Source organism: Labeo rohita, chromosome 21 (genome assembly GCF_022985175.1).
Source record: "Labeo rohita strain BAU-BD-2019 chromosome 21, IGBB_LRoh.1.0, whole genome shotgun sequence".
Classification (NCBI taxonomy): domain Eukaryota; kingdom Metazoa; phylum Chordata; class Actinopteri; order Cypriniformes; family Cyprinidae; genus Labeo; species Labeo rohita.
The window spans coordinates 17,782,003-17,805,599 of record NC_066889.1 but is presented as its reverse complement, the minus strand read 5'-3'; the positions used below and the strand labels follow the sequence as shown (position 1 = coordinate 17,805,599).

At 36.6% G+C, this 23,597-nt stretch overlaps 1 protein-coding gene across 10 annotated transcripts in view; it reads right to left on the bottom strand.

Annotated features, from left to right (window-relative positions):
- The window catches only part of ank1b (ankyrin 1, erythrocytic b), a 96,335-nt gene that overhangs the window by 3,056 nt on the left and 69,682 nt on the right, over positions 1 to 23,597 (bottom strand). For 9 of the 10 annotated variants that reach the window (XM_051092944.1, XM_051092948.1, XM_051092947.1 and 6 more), the window contains 14 exons: positions 23,173 to 23,285; positions 22,693 to 22,917; positions 21,559 to 21,713; positions 21,205 to 21,416; positions 20,885 to 21,089; positions 20,517 to 20,613; positions 18,178 to 18,406; positions 17,833 to 17,961; positions 14,982 to 15,101; positions 11,432 to 11,516; positions 8,950 to 9,024; positions 8,722 to 8,853; positions 8,235 to 8,393; positions 321 to 978 (listed from right to left, as the gene is read on the bottom strand). In XM_051092944.1, coding sequence (XP_050948901.1) covers positions 321 to 978; positions 8,235 to 8,393; positions 8,722 to 8,853; positions 8,950 to 9,024; positions 11,432 to 11,516; positions 14,982 to 15,101; positions 17,833 to 17,961; positions 18,178 to 18,406; positions 20,517 to 20,613; positions 20,885 to 21,089; positions 21,205 to 21,416; positions 21,559 to 21,713; positions 22,693 to 22,917; positions 23,173 to 23,285 — 2,594 coding nt within the window. The remainder of the gene's footprint in view (positions 1 to 320; positions 979 to 8,234; positions 8,394 to 8,721; positions 8,854 to 8,949; positions 9,025 to 11,431; positions 11,517 to 14,981; positions 15,102 to 17,832; positions 17,962 to 18,177; positions 18,407 to 20,516; positions 20,614 to 20,884; positions 21,090 to 21,204; positions 21,417 to 21,558; positions 21,714 to 22,692; positions 22,918 to 23,172; positions 23,286 to 23,597) is intronic. The other variant, XM_051092951.1, reaches the window with a different exon arrangement.

Sequence of the window (23,597 nt, the reverse complement as noted above, 5' to 3'; positions counted from 1 at the left end):
ATGTCGCATCATATCAGTATTTTATTTTCCGACTTGTGTTGCAGTAAAAATATCAACAGGTAGCACCAGTAGCTCCCCGAGTGTGACAATTTTACATCATTGAAATAATTGCATCCCCCATAGTCCAAAATATGTACAAAACAATGTGGAATTTTTAAATAATGTAAATCTTTTATGGGTTTCTGCTACATATTTCAGTAAAAGACATCATTTATGTTATATTATGCCATAGAAGTCTTAATACCCAGAGTTCCTTTTAATAATGGCTCTAATTGTATAAGAAAAACGAAGTCCATACTATAATGTAATGTAATCCATACCTGTCCCCGTTGTGTTCAAGGGCTCGGGTCAGTCCGGTTCTCTCGCACAACTGAGCATAGAGCTGTTGCCCTGTAAGAACAGAAAACTTTTCCTCTGAACTTGCCCCTTTTCCACCCTTTCCTATTCCTCTAGCTACACCCGTCAAACTGCTGCCCGCCGCCGCTCCCAACTCTGTCCTCTTGCCCTCCGACCTCTGACCTCCAGCCTGCCCATTGTAGTTGGCCTTTGGGACGGCACCGCTGGCCCACGCCTTCTCTGCGCTTGCCGACAACGGCTCGTGCTGTATGTCGTCTTCCTCGATCTCCTCTTCCTCCTCCTCCTCTTCCAGCTCCATGATGGAGCCACTTGCCCCGCTGGCTCCGCTGCTGGGCCTCCCCAAACTGCTGCAGGGCAGGCTTAACGTGTTAGCCTCTGAGTCGTCTGCACGACTACTACCATCCAGGGACGAGTCTTCCACAGTCACCAGGGACGGACTGACCCCCGCCGGCCATACCTGCACGTCTGACATCTCCATCATAGTGTCCTCCTCAGTGGTGGCGATGGGCGCGCACTCCAGACTCGACACCTCCTGCCAGTAGGGCTCAACGCCCAGCGGAGAGGGCAGGCTGTACTGCATAGAAGCGGGGGAGAGCAGCTCCTCCTGCACCAGCCCGTAACCTGAGGGATGGCCAGACAAGAAAGGCAACGCTAACACCACACAAACACAGTGGGGGTACGTGGGGAGTCTTGACCCTTTCAGAAAGGTCATGCAGAACAGTGCTCTGGGTGCAGACAAAGTCTGTCGATATATAAGTGAACAGAGGTGCTTTAATGCAAAGCATTAGCATAATATCAGGGCCAAGGAACGTTCATTCTGCAGAGAGAGACTGGGTTCACTCACAACAAGCAATCCACTTTCACTTTTAAGTAGCTTTTAAAGGAATATTCTGGGTTTTTTCAACCATTTGAAAAAAATTTGCATTTAAAATGATGCTTTAAAGCATGGAGGAGGTATAAATATATTTTAAGCAGAATTTACAATTATGGGACACAGTCCATCATACTTGAAAATTAATTGTTGAAGCAGGGAAAAAGAAAAATACTAGACTTTAAGAAAAAGCAACTGACATTTCAAACAAAATCAGGCCACAGAAGCTTGTGTGGAGTTTATTTCTTTATGAAGTTTGAAACTATGGAAGCCAGTTTCCGTCATTGAACATAAAAATAAAAAAGGTAACTGGACCTTTTCATCTCAAATTTCAGACTATTTTTCCTTGCAATTGCAAGTTTACATCTTACAATTCTGAGCTTTTTTCTTAGAATTGTGATACAAACTCGCAATTTCAATTTTTCCTTAGAATTGCGTAATATAAACTCACAACTGCGAGTAGTAAAGTCAGAATTATGAGATATAAGCTCGCAATTAAAGACAAAATTGAGAAATAAAGACAAAATTGTGATATAAATTCGCAATTGCGAGTTACATAGTCAGAACTTTTGAGACAAAGTTGCAATTCTGAGAAATAAGAATTTTATTATTAGAGTTTGTAACTCAAAATTGTGACTTTTCTCAGAATTGGGTGGAAAAGTCAGAACTGTGATTTATATCTCGCAATTCTGATTTTCTAACTCGCAATTGTGAGTTTATATCATGCAATTCTGAGAATTTTTACTATTATTTAGTGGCGGAAACGGGCTTCAATACGAAACAGCTTGCCCAAGATAAACACCTTCGAACTACCATTGGTCAATGGTATTTACGTAATAGGTAGTTGTGCTTTGGGGGTCCGCTTTCTTTAACATGAAAATCTTCTTTGGTTTATTTCTTCAGTTCAGTTAGTTGAGGTCAGTGTGTTGATTTTAGTGTTTTGTGTTGTTGTTTTTACTCCATTGTGAATAAAAACAACAAACTGGGGAACTACTTAATAATTTCAATTGAAAGTGACACTGGCATGTGTAATAAAGAGCTGTATGCTGTATTTAATTTTATTTAATTAATCTAAAATCTAAACACTTGTAACAGTGTTTAATTAGCATTAAATATAGCACAAATACAGTTGGGATGTTTGCTAACAGTGTACCACTGCTCAGGCATTTCTTTAACCATACGCAAGAACGATAATGAACTTGGCTTGAGTATATAGTGGGTTTAAAGTGACAAAAGCTACATTTTGCAATATCTCAGGAATTTATAATAATAATCAGATCTTAATTTAGTCAAGTATCCACAAAAACATTATTAAATGCAAATGAAATTAGTAAGTCTGGCAGACAATAAGAAGTTTGCCTTTTCACCACAAGATCAGGTTCAAACTATCTGATTAAACATTATTAATTATAATTATAATATAATTAATACATTATTAGGGTAAATAAATGTAATAAATTAAGCTTATACATGAATAAATTATTAAAAATGAGATAAATATTTTACATTAATGTAAATGTCAAAAATGTTTTATTTATTCTCGACATAAAACTTCCTATAAAAAAAAAAATCCTATAAAAGTATAAGTATACTAAAAGACTACAAGAGTTTAAATATTATGTTCAATATGTTAAAAACCCAGAATATTCCTTTAACATACCTTCCCCCACCCACATACACACTAATATGCTCAGATTCAAAATTGACTCAGCTCTTTCTTTCTCATATATGTATGAAAACTATGTACATGACATGTACATCCAACTTAATGAGTATGCAACAATGGCTCTTCTCTTGTATGTATGATCATAATGTAGGATACACATTTCTGGGATTGCTCAGATGAGTATGGAATTGCAATATATATAACATATTTGTATTTGCATGACATGTATGCAATAGTAAGCATGACTAATAAGAACACACAACAGCTTTAAAGAGGCATTTTGGATCTTAAGGTTTAACAGGAACCAACTCTTACTTCAACTTTGCAGTTTTGATGTACTTTTTCATTATTACAGCACAACACAAATATTCAGCCTCAAAGAAATCTAAATAATAAAGTGAAATATAATCATCAATCAATCTTGCTGAAGTCTGGGAGTCCACAGCTGTACTGCAGGGTGTCCACCATTTACAGTTCGATTTTTGAAAACAAAAATACGCATTAATAAAAAATACAACACAAACTATGCTTAAAGCAAAGTTTTGCTAAATTAAGAAGCTAAACAATTCTATACACCTCTCACATTAAGTAGTATTAAACAACTAAAATGTAAAGTATAAATTAGTTTTTTGTTTTGCAATTTAAGCATCTATACAAAATATGCAAGTGTATTCATTAAAAAATATATGATCTAATGCAATACATAACTGATTGCTAGGAACAAACTATTCACATTTAGGACGTTTAACTAAATTAGACCATAATAATACGGACAGACTCACCTAATGATGCAAAACAAGAACTCAAAGTTTAGAAAAAGCAAAAAACTTGTCTTTATTGTAGCATTAAGCTATTATTAATTTTACTAATTTATCAAACAACTAGCACCATATGAGCAAATGTTGTAGCTGTATATGTAGGTGGATGGATAGATGCATGGATGCATGGTTCCATGGTTGGATGAATGATATATTACTGTTGCAATAGAATGATGATGATAAGAAGAAATGAAGAAATATTGCAGAGGAGAATGAGGATGATTTACAGCGATGAATTAGTGGAGACCTTCACTGTGCCCCCAGTAATGAGAATACACACATGTGAGTCAGACGCACACAGTGCACACTGTGAGACACAATAAATCTACTGTCACTCCAATACAAATAAGCAACACAACATGGGGCTAACGTGTAAAACGTTGCTGATCGTTATGTACAAAAGCCACATATGAAGACTTAATCTAAAAACTCACACACACAAAAACAGACACACACCCACACAGGTACGCATGCAAATAAACACTCACACGTCACATTACAACACAACACAAAATTATGGCTTTGAAACACTTGATATCACACACAACATCTGAGTGATCTGGTTATCTTATATGGCCTGACAGGAAGGTTAGATATTTCTTCCCACACACACACATACAGATTAGGACTGCATTCACATCTTATATTTTGCATGTGATCATTTTATGCAAATGTTGTTTATATTTTTGGTCTCTTTAGCTCATAAAAATGAGATTAGCCTTGTATAATGAAGGTTATACACGTGATAGATTTAGCCATAAGGGGGCGCTAACCGCTACGCAATTTTCTTGTTTGTGAATACAGTCCACAACATCAGCAACAACACAGAGCTCTGCGGTTGAAAATGGTGTCACACAATCAATGCGTGACACACAAATACGCTCAAAACACAACAACAGCAATAAATCAGTTGACACATAACGTTCTGAAAATGCTTCCGCAACATGGTCACAGATCCATTTTCCAGAGCATTACGTAAACTGTTGCCAACAGAACAGCAGGGCCTAAAACAACAACAATGTTAATATATTCACCAAAGATGAGAAGAAGAGTTACTGAAGTAGTTCAGGAGTTAAACCGCCATTCAGGAAAACAATTAGTGAAAAGATATACAGGAAGAAACCCATACGTTGAAAGCATGCCATGCATACACAAGTTTGTTATAGAGCAACATAAACAAAGGCCTCTTTTTACTTTAAGGCCTCACATGTACATTGTTTTTTTTTTTCCAGAAAAGACAAAAAAGAGCACGTCAAGCAGCATGCGCATGCATACAGACACAGCACAGCTCCCACACAAAAATGGGAACCAGAAAACAAAACAAAACAAAGAATGACAGGAAAAGAGGAGGCCCAGAGGAGGTCATTATGAGGTCGGAGGTCGAAGAGGAGAGCTGTGAGGAGGAAGAGTAGGGCGGCTGGGCTGCAGATGACATGTTTAGAGAAAGAGAGAAGGAGGAAAAGAGAGACGGAGAGGCGCAGACACAAGTATGGAGGCCTGTTGTCTTCTCTTAAAGCACTCATCCATACGAGCCTGCATACTCCTATCTGTTCCTCACTGGCATATTTGGAAAAAACATACGTCGGGATACCAAAACACATTTGATTTTTTTTTTCTCGCAATTTGCTTGCAGCATTGGTATATCCTATGTCAATTTTGCATGCTTCACTCCATAAATATGAATAGAAAAGATAAATATAATAAAAAATTCCCAGCGTCATTGTTTTCCCTGTATATATATTTTTTTTTTTCAAATTGCATTTGACCATAATTATTGTGCTGTTGTGCCAACTGTTTGTTACAATTGCATAGGAAGTTACAGTTGAAGTCATAAGTTTACATACACCTTGCAGAATATTAATTGTTGCAAAATGTTAATTATTTTACTAAAATAAGAGGGATCATACAAAAATACGTTATTTATTTAGTACTGACCCGAATAAGAAATTTCACAAAGACGTTTACATATATTTCACAAGTGAAAATAATATTTGAATTTATAAAATGGCCATTCAAAAGTTTACATATGCTTGATTCTTAATACTGTGTTGTTACCTGAATGATCCACAGTTGTGTTTTTGTTTGTTTGTTTGTTTTGTTTAGCAATAGTTGTTCATGAGTCTCTTGTTTGTCCTGAACAGTTAAACTTCCCGCAAATTCGGGTCCCACAAATTCTTTGGTTTTTCAGCATTTTTGTGTATTTGAACCCTTTCCAACAATGACTGTATGATTTTGAGATCCATCTTTTCACACTCAGGACAACTGAGGGACTCATACTAAGGAAAGATACTTACATGTTCCCAGAAGACAAAATAAGTTAAATTTACCCTGATCTTCAGATTCCAAAAGTTTTCACACCCTGGCCCTTAATGCATCACGTTTCCTTCTGAAGCATCAGTGAGCGTTTCAGTTTTCTGTAATAGTTGCATATGAGTCCCTCAGTTGTCCTCAGTGTGAAAAGATGGATCTCAAAATCAGAGTCATTGATCTAAAAGGTTCAAATACACAAAAATGCTGAAAAAACAGAGAATATATGTATATGTATATACATATACATATATGTAAACGTCTTTTATGTGAAATATCTTATTCAGGTCAGTACTTAAAAAATAACATGCATTTTGTATGATCCCTCTTATTTTGGTAAAATAATTAACATTTTGCAGATTCTGCAAAGGTGTATGTAAACTTTTGACCCTTAACTGTATATTATACTTTATTAACATATTAACATCTCCCTTTGCATTGTACCATAGTGCTGGGCGTTTTGAGCAATGCTTTTTAAGGATTCTGGTGGTTTCACTGTATGTCACGTTTTTCCCTGACTCTGCCTTTATATGAATTAGAATGCAGAACAGTTGCAGACCCACTGTATTTTAATCACGATTCAAACAAACATGCTACATATAGCATTAGCAGTTTCTGATGTAAATTAGATTGTATAATTTCAAAATTTTAAGCAAAAACAGAATGGTCTGACCTTAGCTTTGTGATATTATGCTACATAAAACATCTCCATGAACCAAAAAGACGCGCAAATCCACTCTCTGTCTGCAGGTGGCGCTTATGGAACAACGGCGATACAGCGATTCCTTGGTTACCGATGTAAACAAAGCAGCTTCGCACTTTTAAATACTACATTATGTATAATACGGATGTAAGATGAAAAGAAAATACCATCTAAACTTTCTGAAGAGTCAGTTCCTCTCAGAGATGCATTCATATAAACTCCCACCCCAATTCAGTATTTAGAATTTTTTTCTTACATCACGTTCTGGTCAGATACCCGGATGCGTGGCCATATTGGAGATACTCTGATGTAAACAACAGCATGGATTGCATGCTGCTGAATATGTTGTTCAGTTAAATCATGTAGAGAAGGACTTGGTAAACTGGAAAGGGTGCAATATTTTGACAAACTAAACTTAACAGGTGGTAAAGATATGTACGAGCAGTATTAATTAATATATTAGCCTAATATGTCACTAACCTGACTGGAAATGATAAGAGCAAACATAAATTACTCTGGAATTCCTGGTTCAGTTTAGCCAACCCCAAATGCCTTTTATTACTCAAGACAGTTTTTTTGCACTCTTCTTGATTTGTTTAAATGTTTGGCAGTTTATAGTACTCCAAATGTTTTCCCAGTCTGACCAATTAGTAAGCTCATGACAATAACTGACAATTAAGTGGCATTGTCTACATTCAGTGCCGCCAATATGGCTGCTTTATGATGCGTTGTGAAAACACTCTATATTTCACACATGGTGAAGTGAGTTTGCTCGCAACATTATTTTCTACTCTATGTGTTCGTCTTCAGCATCTCTGGCTTCTGTTAACGCCCGTTTAGAGTTGGTTTATTTGCTGTGTGTTATTAATAGTTCTCTAACCATTAGTCAGAACTGTATGCAGTTAATAGTAATCTTCTCTCAATTTATGACGCTCTCTACGTTGCTAAGCCACTTGTACTGGTATGTTTCTTTTTTTAAATATTCATACCATGTGTGTAATTCAAACTGTTTTACCGGTTTACAGTTTAAAAAGTATATCACCCAGCACTATTTTACCATAAATATATGTATATGCTATATTACCATACACATTTGTACTTTTGCTATAATACCATTTATAATGCCCTGGGAGTACCTGTTGCATTCGAGGAGACTTGAAATCTCATATATATAAAGTAACGCCGCCACATGATAGTTTGTCGCTACTGAGAGGTTTGTTTAGTAATGAATGGAAAAGGCGGAAAATGGTGGCAATGCCATGGCATGCCTGATTCATCAGTGAAAAAAATTAGAAAAACAGAGAAAAGATTTCTCATTAAATCCTGCCTCAGACTTTCTTTCAACCTAGATTTCATGCTCAGGATTTTGGGAGACTAGAGATAGTATGCAATTAATGGCCAACCCATGCAGCTTCAAACATCTAAGCCTTGGTTTACTTGGTGTCCAATGTCAGTTTACCGATAGAAGTCCAGAGGATTAAAAGGTCAGTGCAAGCTTCAGTCTGTTCTTACCGTTGACGACACTAGGGGAAAGCAGAGTGGAGTCACGATCAACCAGTCTGCAGGCTCCTTCCTCCACCGCCTCGGGAAGCACCTGTGGAGCCTGAGCCTCCAAAGACTTCACAATATCTGACCGGTCAATGTTCTTCAAAGCTCCATAAAGATTCTCCACTGAAGATATGATGGTGGAGGAAGCATTACAGTAGTATGCAAATACAAGGAAACAGTTATAAAGAGTAAAATTAGTTTCTGTAAATACAATTATTACATGCATATTTCAGTTTTGTGATTTGAATTACTAATACTCAGAAAAATAATTTCTTCATTTGTGTTCTGAAGATGAACAAAGGTCTTACGGGTATGGAACAACATGAGGGTGAGTAATTAATGACAGAATTTTCATTTTTCCCTTTAGTTCAATAGTTTTCATCTTGGTTTATGATAATAATCCTGATGTTTAAAGCCGAAAAGATGTAGAACGTTAATTATGGATCCTCACTCTTGGCCTTCTTGCCCTCTCGGCCGACCCACAGGTTGAGCAGAGCTGAACTCTGGTCCAGGAGAGAGTTGGGATTCTCCACTCTGATCCGGTTAATGTCATCCACACCGAACTGCAGCTCCCTCGCCAGCTCTATAAAGGAAAACAGATGAAAGCACTTATGAAATGTGAGTTAAGGGAAAAAAACTGAGAGGTAATGAAAAGAGATACAAGAAGTAAAGCTCTTACCGGTCCAGCTCAGTCCCAGCTGTTCTGCTATTACTGTGATCTTTAGTTCAGTTCTCTCCATGGCATTCACAGTGGCTGAATCAAAAGACAAAATATATCACTGTTTCCACAGACAATCCAATGATAAACCACTTTAATAATATACCCAGCTATGCTAGTGGATAATATATATTTCCCTGTGGCTTTCACTGAAAAACACAAGAGATGGAATACAATATATACTACAGATCACAATAACAATATGACCATATATTTGGGATTAGTTGATATATGGTCTTATCTGTCATATATAAATAACTGAACATACAGTATGCACTGCCATTCAAAAGTTTAGATCTGGTAAGAAGTCTCTTATGCTCATGAAGGCTCCATTCGTTTAATCAAAAATACAGTAAAAATATTATTACAATTTAAAACAACTGCTTTTTTATTTTAATATATTTTAAAATGTATCATTACTTTTTCAGTGTCACATGATCCTTCAGAAATCATTCTAATATGCTGATTTGCTGCTCAAGAAACATTTGTATTATTATTAGTGTTAACAGTTTTTGCATCAGGATACTTTGATGAATAGAGGTTCAAAAAACAGCATTTATTTAAAATGGAAATCTTTTGTAAAAGCATACGTGTCTTTACTGTCATGTTTGATCAACTGAATGCATCCTTGCAGAATAAAAGTATTAATTTCTTATTAAAAAACCCTAAAGTTTTGAACAGTAGTGTATACTTAAAGTCAAAAGTTTACATACACCTTGCAGAATCTGCAAAATGTTAATCATTTTACTAAAATAAGAGGGATCATACAAAATGCATGTTATTTTTTATGTAGTACTGACCTGAATAAGATAATTCACATGAAAAATGTTTACATATAGTCTACAAGAGAAAATAATAGCTGAATTTATAAAAATTACCCTGTTCAAAAGTTTACATACACTTGATACTTAAGTGTCATTACCTGAATGATCCACAGTTGTGTTTTTTTGTTTAGTGATCGTTGTTCATGAGTCCGTTGTTTGTCCTAAACAGTTAAACTGCCCACTTTACTTCAGAAAAATCCTTCAGGTTCCACAAATTCTTTGGTTTTTCAGCATTTTGTGTATTTGAACCCTTTACAAAAATGACTGTATGATTTTGAAACATCTTTTCACACTGAGCAATTATTACAGAAGGTTCAAACGCTCACTGATGCTCCAGAAGGAAAAACTATGCATTAAGAGCTGGGGGGTGAAAACTTTTGGAATTTGAAGATCAGGGAAAATGTAACATATTTTGTCTTCTGAGAAACATGTAAGTATCTTCTGTAGCTTCTGAAGGCCAGTAGTAAATGAAATAAATATGATATTTAGGCAAAATATGCTAGCAGAATCAGCAAAATGTTAATCATTTATGATATTTAGGCAGAAATGTACACATCTTCATTCTGTTCAAAAGTTTTCACCCCCAAGCTCTTAATGCATCTGAAGCATCAGTGAGCATTTGAACCTTCTGTAATAGTTGCATATGAGTCCCTCAGTTGTCCTCAGTGTGAAAAGATGGATCAATGCTGAAAAACAAAAGAATTTGTGGGACCTGAAGGATTATATGTAAACACCTTTAATGTGAAATATCTTATTCAGGTCAGTACTAAACCAAAAATAACATGCATGATGATCCCTCTTATTTCGGTAAAATAATTAACATTTTGCAGTTTCTGCAAGGTGTATGTAAACTTTTGACTTCAACTGTATATACATGAATAATGAATATGTTCAGTAAAGATCTTGTCAGTGAAGATCTGAATAACAGGAACATAATGAAAACCGCCTTTTCTAGAAAGGCATCTATAGTTTTCATTGAGAACTGTGTGTGAAGTTAATGTAATGGGCATATTACAGCCACTATATGGTTAAACACCTTGTAAAAATACCCTAATACAATAAAATGACCAAGATTAACTACAACTGTTGACTGAAACTACAACATTGGTCATCACTTACCAAGACCTGGTCAAAATCTGCGCTCTACATACATTAGATGGCTTCATCTGCTTCGAGAACAATGAAGACATGTGGTGTTCTGGGACGGCAAGGCCGCTTCGAACCTCCTGGACCCTTTCTTTAATCACGCCTTCAACACCTCTAAACAGGCAGTTTTTAGCAGTCCTTTCCCTTTAAAGCTCATTCTCAAAGCTGGAGCTTGCCATGCTAAGAGTATCTATGCTGGAAACAAACCAGCACCATGCTCTACATTACTGCTCATTCGCTCAGTAAACATAAGGGCCGCCCGTTTCTCTGAATTGTTTGTGTTAGTAGTGGCCCCTCTGAGCGCAATCCCAGCATCACCCTCATAAAAGAGAGCAGTGCTCAGCATCCAATGCCCAGTCACAGCCATGCATGAGAAAATGGGCAGGTATAAAAGCAAGGATATGGGCACAGCATTCAGAAGCCCCCCCTCCTCCACAGCTGAGGGGACGCGCCATGGTGCCGCTATGTCTTACCCAGGCCAGGCTCGCTCAGGGCGCTGTACCTCTCCCTCAGAGCCAGAGGGGTCAACGTTCTCCGCCGCTCGTCGCTACCCACCACCTAAGACAGAAATACTGAGTAAATACAGCGCTGCAGTTTTGTCTTTCATACAGTATTTATCAGAGCATGTACATTCACATCAAGGCAAAGTGCTTGTGTATAAAAATAGCTTGAAGGTGTTGTAACACACAGGAAGAGAATCCGGAGACAGTATTACATCTAAAACACCAATTACATACTTTTACTATTTTTCTAAAATGTGCATGCTCACAAGATATATTCAAAAAATCTAATTTAATTAACATTTGATATGAAAACGGGATGAAATCCCAAAGATAAACTGCGCAATACACCACATACTTTTGTTTTTATTGTGCATCATATTTTTTTAAAGGCACAAATCTAATGTAGAGTCTTAAAATGACTTCTCATTTAATTTTAATTCATTTAAGCACAATTTAATCAGGTTAAATGAACTATTATTTATGTAGTCTGAACCATAACCTTTATGGAATATCTTGAGATATATCTTGAATGTCATGTGCCCTGAAGCAGAATTATTATTTCTTTAATTATGTAGTTTAATTAAATCCTAGAGCTAAATGGTCCACTCTAGACAACTTATACAGTGACATGAACTCCATTATGAGCTGGAGAAAAGTTAAAACATAATTTTAAATGTCATTTGAGTTTGAAAGTTCAAATAAATAAATAAATAAATACAGATAGGATTAGGTTTCCAAACATTTTTAAAATTCAGTTTTTTTTTTCCATAGCAAGTTTGGAGTCTCTAACTCAAACTCTTTAGAGCCACCACTTGACCAAAGTTTCACTCATGTTTATGCTAATAACTTTTGAACCTACGTTTTACAAGCAAAATTCTTTCCTCAGATTCCTTGGCTCATGCTGAGTTGAATGAACACAAAAATGTAAAATTCTGTGGGTCAAGATTTTACACAATTTTTGATAGTTCGAAAAAACCTACTTTTTCGACCTCGTCCTAGGCGGTTTATCTGATTTTCACCAAAATTGGTGCAGATCATCTTCAGACCATGCTTGTAAAAAGTTATAGAATTTAAGTTGATTAGTCAAACCGTTCTCGAATAATGCGTAAATGAATTTGACAAAGAGCACGCAAACATGGATGTAAGGCTTTATCTCTGCAATGTTTCAGTGTATTGAGACTGGTGTGTGTTATAGTAATGATGACCTGAGGCTACCTGCACAGTTTTGGTGCAGTGCCACCTAGTGATCAGGAGATATGAAAAACATCTTCTGAATGGTTTGGCCAAAAATCATAAAACAGATCACTTTAGATTCAGCACAGCATCCTGAGTTGAACCATACCCAATTTTACCCATGTCAGCCATTTTGGGCATCAGCCATTTTAAACTTTGTCATAAAATGCTAGATTTTACAAACGCTTTGGCATATTGTTACAAACTGGGTATGTGTTTTCGGCACCATGCCCTGATAGCACTCAAAACTTTTGAGTTTATTAGCCTATTGTAATGAAACTGGTCTCAATGTATTCCTTGGGTCATGCCAAGAACATAGATATCAATTTTGCCATTGGCAAAAAGCTATGGATTTCGTTTAACCCATCAAGGAATTATGCCCAACTGAGTATGAGGCTGCATCTCTGCAAAGCTTTGACATATTGACACTAAACATTGTATGTGCCATTGTCACCACACACTGACCACACCACATCAATTTGGTAACAGCGCCATCTATTGGTCAAAAGTGATAAACCATCCATTAACCATCAATAATGAAATGTCAAAAAATGATAACTTTTGATAAAATAAACCTATTGAAATGAAATACTCCTTGGGTTATGCCGAGAACATAGATATCAATTTTGCAACAGTCAGCCGAACTTCCTCTCCGCCATTTTTATTGATGCTGCAAATGTACTTTTTCTAACTCATCCTAGACCGTTTAACCAATTTTCACCAAATTCGACTCAGATCATCTTCAGACCATGCTGGCAAAAAGCTATGGATTTTGTGTCGATATACAAAAAGGTTATCGTTTAATACATCAATGAATTTGCTGGAATGATGCCAAGCTGGGTATAAGGCTATATCTCTGCAAAACTTTGACACATTGACATAACTTTTGAGTTTATTAGCCTATTATAATGAAACTGGTCTCAATATATTCCTTGGGTCATACCGAGAACATAGATATCAATTTTGCCATTCTGAGATGAACTTCCTGTCCGCCATTTTCCTAAGTCCTCCTGGACCCGAAATTCTATGGATCAAGATTTTTGGTAATTTTTAATAGTTTGAAAAACTTGTCCTAGACGGTTTGCCCAATTTTCACCAAATTTGATCATTTTCAGACCATGCTAGCAAAAAGTTACGGATTTCACGTCAATATACAAAACAGTTATCGTTTAATGCATCAATGAGTTTGCAGGAAAGATGCCGAACTGCGTCTGAGGCTGTATCTCTGCAAAAAGTTGACATATTGACAGCAAACACTGCATGTGCCATTGTCAACTCACACTGACCACGCAACATCAATTTGGCACAGCGCCACCTATTGATCAAAAGTGATTAACCATCCATTAACCATCAATAATGAAATTTAAAAAAATGCTAATCACTTTTGATGAAATAAGCCTATTGTAATGGACTGGATTCAAAATACTCCTTGGTCATTCTGAGTACATAGATACCAAAAAAAGCTACTTTTTCAATCTCCTCTTAGACTGTTTATCAGATTTTTACCAAATTCGAGTCAGATCATCTTCAGACTGTGCTGACAAAACGTTATGGATTTCACGTTGATAGACAAAACCGGTTTTGCACAGTGCCGCAACAAATTTAAGGCATGATGAGAAAATGACTCTGAGGCTGTATCTCTGCAAAGCTTTGACATATTGACACCAAACTTAATTTGTGCCATTGTCACCTCACACTGACCACACCACATCAATTTGGTAACAGCAACACCTACCGGTTGACAGTGATAAATCTTTCGATTATATTAATAGTGACTACATTTGATTTTTCAGCTGTTTTGCCTAAAATCATAAATACGGCTTTAACTGCTTTTTGATGCAGTTGGTCTAATGCTGCCAGCCATGCTTGCATGACTTATCTTGTCTTCTTTGTTCTTGGCCTCTTAATTACTGCTTGCAGCTATATTTACAATATTTTATTTTAGTTTTCAAGTTGAATGTGATTCCAGGTAGTCATTTAACCAACAACAGCTATTTACCAGGAAAGTTGACAAAAAGGTCTAAATTTCCTAATGATTGTGCACCAGGAGGCAAAATATGATTAATGTTTCTCAAGCGGTGTGACATGTTTTGAAAAATACACATGGGATTGGATTTCTTAGAGGTCTCCCAAGTTGGATTCACCCCAAAATCAGCAGGGAATTTGCTTTGAAATATTTGCTGAGGCTGAGTCAAACACAGACGTGCAGACTAGTTTTGTTCGAACAGAGTTCATGAGAACAAGTGCAGGTGTTACAGATCACAGAGGAAATGAACAGCGACAGCACCTTGATGCAGGGAGGCATGGTGATGTTGAGGTTGCACAGCACGTGCTGCGTGTCCTCATATTTGGTAGACTTGCGCAGAAAGGACAGGAACCCGGTGGCTTCCTTATTGGCGTCTCTCACCTGATGAGCCGGGGAAAATGGAGAGGGAGGGAGGAACAGATGGAGAGAGGAGAACAGAGGGGTGAAAATGAGGCGAAGGGTCAAAAGAGAACAAAAGAGAGGGGGAGGAGGAATAAAGGGAATGAAAGAAGAAAGAGAGAGGTAGAAAAAGAGAAAGATTAAAGAGTGTTAGACAGAGCAGCTGCCCGGCTGTGACTCATACAGGTTGGCGGGAGGTGGGGAAGGGGATGGAGGCAGTCCATAGGCAGGCGAGAGACAGAGAGAGATTTACCTTCACTTTTACCTGGCCGTCTGTGAGATCAGACAGTAAGAGAGTGACCGTGAGAGAGAGAGAGAGAGACAGTGAGACAGACATACAGACAGGCAGGCAGATAGACTGGCAGGCAGGCTAGAAGGTGAAAGAGTTAAAGGCATGCTCACGAGACTAATACAACAGTTACGAGGTGAACCGCTACACCACAGAGGCAAAAATACACCACAGAGCAGCTCGTCTGAGGCTAAACGGTCACAGAAAGAGGTGCGGAGTGGAAGCCACAATGACAGACACAGAAATGAAGGGAGGGAGACAAGTGAAGAGAGAGAGGGACAGCACTGGGGAAAATCAGAGACATTGAAGACTAGGACTGCACCATTTGGACTAATAATATTGACAAATATTACGATTGTGATTCCGACTGCAACTGATAAAGATTTAACATCTCATATTGCTGATTTAAAAAACAACAACAACCAAAAAGCATCAAATCGCACTGAAACAGCAGCTCAAAAAAAACAGGAGGCACCTGAAAGAGTTACAGTTTCTTTATCTCTTTTGTCCACTTTTCACCCACACATCATTTTTAACCACTTATCACAGTTTTTTGGTAACACCTTATAATAAGGTGGCATTTGTTTATATTAGCTAATGTATTAACTAATACATCTGTTACACTTTTTATTCATCTTTGTTTGTTGGTAATAAAAATACAGTTGTTCATTGTTTGTTAGTTCATAGTGCATTAACTAATGTTAACAAACACAACTTGTGATTTTAATAATGCATAGGAAATGCTGAAATTAACATTAACTAAGCTTAATAAATGCTGTAGAAGTAGTTCATGTTAACTAATGTAGTCAACTAATGTTAACTAATGAAGCTTATTGTAAAGTGTTACCAGTTTTTTTATCACTTGAACATTTTTGGTATTATTATTAGTAGTCGTAATCAACAATTTCATATTTTAATATTATTTATTAATAATTATATTATGAAATATAAATGAATGTTATCTAGAACAGAATAAAATGTATTATAAAATCATTAAAAAATAATTTTCTGTAATATTTCTGTAATCTCTCATTTTCATCTCCTCTCGTGTCCCATCATTAGATTTTTAGAATAATTTGACTAAATAATTTAAAGAAACATAACAAATTTTGTCCATTTTAGCACTTTTTGTCCACTTTTCACTCACACGTTATTTTTTTAAAAACCACACCACTTGAACATTATTATTATTACATTTAATTTAATATTAGAATATTATTTATTTATATTGTTTAGAAAATAAAATATAATTTATTGTAACATTTTAAAAACATTTTCTGTAATATTTCTACATTATTGGATTTTCATAATAACTTTTGACTCACGCATCAGTTTTTAACCACTTAACAATTTTTTTTACAACTTGAACATTATTGCTATTATTATGCTATTATTATTAATAGTAGTAATAAACAATTTAATATTTGAATATTATTTATTAATAATTATATTATTAATTATAAATGAATATTATTTAGAACAGAATAAAATGCATTATAAAATCATTTTCTGTGATATTTTTATTGTAATCTCTCATTTTCATCTTCTCTCGTGACCCATCATTGGATTTTTAGAATAATTTGAATAAATAATTTAAATAAACATAACAAATTTTGTCCATTTTATCACTTTTTTGTCCATTTTTTACTTACACATTAATTGATTTCTCCACCACTTGAACATTATTATTATTATTATTATTATTAATTTAATATTATGATATTATTTATTTATACTGTTTAGAAAATATTATTTATTGTAACATTCTAAAAAACATTTTCTGTAATATTTCCACATGATTCGATTTTCATAACTTTAATAATAATAATAGTAACTGATTATTATAATAATATTTATTAATGTAATCTAGACTATTACAACAATATAATTATAAATTAGTATAAAACAACTTCTGTAATTTTTCTGTTATAATATTTTATTGTTATCTCTCCTGTGACCCAGTGTCACATTTTCATAATAACTTGTAGTACCAAAAATGTTTGAAATTTACATGAATGTAAAAATACAGTGAACCTGAAGCACTTTGCCTTCACAATGGACGATATACGGAAACTGCAGTGCAAAATGCAAACCAAGCCACATTCTGGACCACTTACTGATTGGCCATATTACAATTTTGAATGCACAATTATTTTATTGAATACATGTGCAGCCCTACTAAAGATATTAGGGAATACATAAAACTGACAAGATGATCAGACAAAGTGGTTAACAATGCTAACACACACACACACTCACACACAAGAATGACACACTCAATGACACACCAATATGTGTAGGTTGACTGAGAAAAGCTATGAATTATTGACACAGGAGAAGTTGGCATGAGCTTCTCAGCCTATATTTCCTAAAACACACTCACAGACGGACAGAAATAAATAAAGGAAAGACAGATGAACCGACCTTTACAGAGACAGGTAGCCGGTTGTCTCTGAAGGCCTGGAAACTGAAGCTACGCGGCTGCTGGGTGGCTTTCCTCACGGGCACCAGGTTTCCGGAACATTCTAAGTGCAGTGGCATCCCCTCCATCACCTGTGGGTGGAAAGGGAAGGAGAAACACAAGGAGAGCAATGAGTCAGAATGAGTCAGAGATATTGATGCAGTGAGTTTGTACACACACACACGGCTGCATCATAAACATGCATTTCATTATTTAGGACCTTTGCAGATAGTGAAAAACACCTGAACTATGGTTTAGTATAAGACTAGATAGATAGATAGATATGATTTGATATGATGATAGCTAACCTCAATGTCCCTGCTGCGGGCCACTTCGGAGAAGTTCTCGTGCAGCTCAAGGGTTTTGTCTATTTTGTCATCAGTCATGCAGTAACAGCGCAGACGGCCCTCTCTGGCATCGTTCATTTTAGCAAATACTACAAATTTGGCCATGTACGGAACTGACATCAGCTCACGGTACAGCAGGTTGGCGAAGGTCACGGCCTCCGCCGTTCGTGGACAGTCCGCCAGCCAGAACCTGCAGCGAAACAGAGGACAAATGCACATACAATAGAGATGAGAAAATAGGGTCACAAGAGACAATGTTTACTTGTAAATGCGTATAAATATAAATATGTGACAGGTCTATGAGTTGACGAACCTGAGAGGTGAATTCAGCAAGAATAAAGTGCAATAGTGATGCCATTGTTTATTTGTAGCAAACACTTTTTTATTTAATAATTTAACATTTCATTTTGACTGCAATTATGATTAGAAAGTGGATACAAAAAACAAAATGAAAAACACAAAAATCAAAAATGAAACATAAAACAAAAATAAAATTGACTGCCCATTTTTTAGGATGGTAATAAAAGTAATATATGGAATATTTGATCTCACAATACTGACTTTTTTCTCACAGTTGAGAGTTTACATCTCGCAAATGAAATAAACACGCAATTGCTATAAAGTCAGAATTGTGAGATATAAAGTAAATAAACCTGCTATACTAAGAAATAAAGTTGCAATTCTGAGAAATAAAGTCGCAATTTCGAGAAATAAACCCACAATTCCGAGAAATAAACTCACAATTCTGAGAAATAAACACACAATTCCGAGAAATAAACTTGCAAATAAACTCACAATTCCGAGAAACAAACTTGCTATTCTGAGAAATAGTCTCAATTCCGAGAAATAAACTCGCAATTCCGAGAAATAAACTCACAATTCCAAGAAATAAACACACAATTCTGAGAAATAAAATTGCTATTCTGAGAAATAGTCTCAATTCCGAGAAATAAACTCACAATTCCAAGAAATAAACTTGCAATTCCGAGAAATAAACTCAATTCCGAGAAATAAACACACAATTCCGAGAAATAAACACAATTCTGAGAAATAAACTCACAATTCCGAGAAATAAACTCACAATTCCGAGAAATAAACACAATTCTGAGAAATAAACTTGCTATTCTGAGAAATAAAGTCTCAATTCTGAGGAATAAACTCACAATTCCGAGAAATAAACTCACAATTCTGAGAAATAAACACACAATTTTGATAAATAAACTTGCTATAATAAAGTCTCAATTCCGAGAAATAAACTCACAATTCCGAGAAATAAACTCACAATTCCGAGAATTAAACTTGCTGTTCTAAGAAATGAAGTTGAAATTCTAAGAAGTAAATTTGCAATTCTGAGAAATGAACTCACAATTCTGAGAAATACACTCACAATTCTGAGAAATAAACTTGCTATTCTGAGAAATAAACTCACAATTCTAAGAAATAAACTCGCAATTCCGAGAAATAAGCACACAATTCTGAGAAATAAATGTGCTATAATAAAGTCTTAATTCCGAGAAATAAACTTGCAATTCCGAGAAATAAACTCACAATTCCGAGAAATAAACTCACAATTCAGAGAATTAAACTTGCTGTTCTAAGAAATAAAAGTTGAAATTCTGAGAAGTAAATTTGCAATTCTGAGAAATAAACTCACAATTCTGAGAAATAAACTTGCTATTCTGAGAAATAAAGTCAAAATTCTGAGAAATAAACTCACAATTCCGAGAATTAAACTTGCTGTTCTAAGAAATAAAAGTTGAAATTCTGAGAAGTAAATTTGCAATTCTGAGAAATAAACTCACAATTCTGAGAAATAAACTTGCTATTCTGAGAAATAAAGTCACAATTCCGAGAAATAAACTCACAAAGGCAATACTGATTAAAAAAGCCAAAATTGCTATTGTTTATATATCACGATTCTGACTTTATAACTCGCAATTGTGAGTTTATACCTCAGAATCTATAAGTCAAAATTGTGAGATAAAAAGTCACAATAACCTTTTTTTTTTTTTTAAATTCAGTGGTGGAAATGGGCTTTCATAGTAATAGCACCGGAATCAAAAAAACAAAAACAAAAACAAAGATATCAAACAAAACAAAAGTGCTGAGATGTGTGAATCTATATATTGTAATATTCATGGTTCAGTGCTATTACAGCACATATAATGACTGGTTAAAACATATTGCAGGTAGTTAGCAAACAAAATGCATATTTTTATGCTGAAATACGATACAATAGTGCATCTGTTCAGCAAAATTCACCCCTGGGTGCTCTATTCTCGCATGCTTTCGTGTCTCACCTTGCGGACACATTGGTGGTGAAGTTGGCACAGTTGTGGGAATACATGAGCTTGGTAGTGCCAGTGATGTCTTCCCACTGAGCGGGAGCAGTGCCACCTGCAGAAGGTTTACAGCTTTTTATAAAACCTTTTTTTTTCAACCAACACCATCTGGAATGAACTTGCTGAGTCTATCTTTATCCCAGTGTCCCTCTCCATGCAGGACACCAGTCTGTTTCAGCCTTTTCCAAGCAGCTTGGCAGGGCAGCTACATCAAATCTGGCTGAGGCTAAAAAAGACTGGCATTCAAGACAATCTGCCTTTCTCCAAAACATAAATATCAATTTCAGACAATGTGTTCTTTGAAATAGATCAGGAATGGACCGTACCAATAACACTGCAGAGGAGGCGGAGGCTAGTGGTGTCTCCCTCGCCGGCATCGCGTGGACTCTCCCTCCAGGATGGAGGCAAAGGGATACGCAGCCCAATTGGTCGGTGGAATTTGCGTCGGCGAGGCTCCACTGTCACTACGGGACTGAACGTGGCCTGGTTTCCTAACTGCCGAGTCAGCAGCTCATCAGGGATTGGCTGGGCCTGGGTAGAGACAAGAGGGGAAACAAATTAAGTCAAAAAAGATTCATAAATCATATATATATAATATGTGTGCTGACATTGCTTCAGTGTCATTCTCTACATCCTGAAATCTCACCTGTAGGCCAAGTCGGACCCTCTTAGTGACCGCCGTGTCTGGGAAAATGGCCTGGACTTGGGGCACCAGCTTACTTGTCAGCTGACCTCCCTCCGGACCTATAAGATCGCTCTCCTGTTGGATACGTGACACCACAGCAAAATAGAGAGGGAAGTCTGTGGAGATGATGCGGCGGATTCTTTTCTTCTCCAGCTCCTCCTGACTTTCCAGATCTGACAAAGGCACCCAGAGAAAACAAGGTCATAAAGAAAAAAAGAAATAATTGCTAAAGTGATATGTAATTTGTCTGCTATTATCTCTTGCTGCGTAAAACTAAGGCTAATGGGAATTCCTCTTAGTGAAACTTAAGACTACCTTCATCCATGCCATTAAGGATGGTCTCCAGCACGTCATCGCCATAGCGGTTCCGATGCTCTTTCCATACAGAGCCATTCTCACTTCGGAGAACCACTAGTTCCCGATCACCTCGGCTCAAGGATGCGAAATGAGGGATTTCAACTATCACTGGCCTGAAGGAGATAATGGAAAGGTGCAAAAACATTAGTTACTGTATTATAGGGTATGGTTCCTTCATGGATTGATAGGAGAAATTCAAAAATATAGACATTACATATTATTTATGAAGGCTGTAATGATCTAAATCAATTTTTGGCAGATTCAGGTCATTAACTATAGAAAAATGATGTTTTTTTAACATTTATGAGTGTTATCCACCTTATTTTTCCCATAAGAGTGGGTGCAGCCATTTGTAATTTTTTTGTGTCTGGCTTCCGGTCTCATCCACTTCCAGCTATTTTTAGCTGCACAAAAAGCTCATTTTGCTGCTTGATATTGCAAACTGGTGTGTCTTACCATATTATTTTAATGTATTATCTTAATTATGAACACACTGGTTTGTAGTGCATACTGTTTTACCGTTTACTGCACTTCGATATTCTTCTCGTTATTTCCCTATGGCGGATTATGAACCGGGCGTCTAACCCATTACCAGAAAACAGCTTACTTCCGCACTGAAAAATAAGGTGGATAGCACCAGCTGTGGTCTGATCTCCCTAAAACTTTGCATGCTTCTTTAGAATAACCTGTCACATGGGCTCACCAGGTTTTGTGAAGTTTTGAGCTTTCGTTTAGGCTTTATAGGCTTTTGGGTATATTTGGATAGGTGCCTATTCTATATAGGCACCCAACTTTTTCAATTCAATTTTTAACTTTTTTTTGATCATTATTGACCTACAGAGTTCAGAGAATTGCAATGCAGAGTTTATTTCCAGATTGAGCGAATTTTTTTGTTCTTTTTTGTTCGCAAAAGTATTTTTTTTTTTTTTTTTTTTTTGCATTTTCTCAATCTTTTAACAAACGGTTTGATTGATGGCAATGGTTCTTTTTTGTAGTGACAGTTATTAACGGAATCATTAAGGAACCAAAATAGCAGAACCCGAACCGTTACAGCATATATGCCGTCCTTATCGTACACACTCGGATCCTTACCCCAGAAACTGCATACTGGAAGGCCCTAGAGAGATAATACGAGATGCGAGTCCCTCTCCCTCCACGAGAGGAGGCGGGGTGGTGAGTTTCTGCGGTTTGACCAAACGGCAGGTAATGCGTGTGGGGGCGGCGCAGGTGCGCGGCGGGATGATCACACGCAGACCATTATGTCTGCTGCCACGCATGGACCCGCCTCTCGCATCCACCATGAAGCTGACCAGAAACCTGTCAAACAACCAGCCAGTGAGCAAACCACGTACAAAGACTTTTCAAAACAGCCGGAAGCCCAGTACAAAGCTAAAAGCTCTTCAAAAGAACCTACTTCCTAGACATTTGATGACAGTGAAGACAGGTATAAAAATAAGCATTTATGATCAACAGATAAATACGGAGATAAAAGCGGTGAGAAGCCATTAGCCAGGGTTGGTAACGTCTGGCTACTGGATTTGTTTAGGCTGAATGTGAAATATGTGCACTGACCCAGTGTGGATGGGGCTGGCCACTGGGCTAACGTTGTCTGAGGTCTCTGTGGCTGGACTACTGGGGATTAGAGAGTCCTCATCATACTCCTTTGGCAAAGGGACAGGTGTGTGCTGCAGACACACAGGAGTAGCACAGATCACACAGACACAAAGACACACACACAAACAGAGATACAATGACAGCTTTATGAGACTAAGAGAGAGAAAGAGAAAACGCTGCTCTGAAAACCAGGTCACAGCAGCTGATTAAGCTGTTTTGGAACAGGGTTAACTAACTCAAGTACCTTCCAGCTTTGCCAAGCTTGTCTACCGGTCCTAGGGCCCTTTGATTTCCCATGTACAGAATGGCAGGATCCAGTCATAAAAATGGAATTTATTGTATAATGCGGAATGTCATGGAATTTGCAGAATTTTGGATGAATA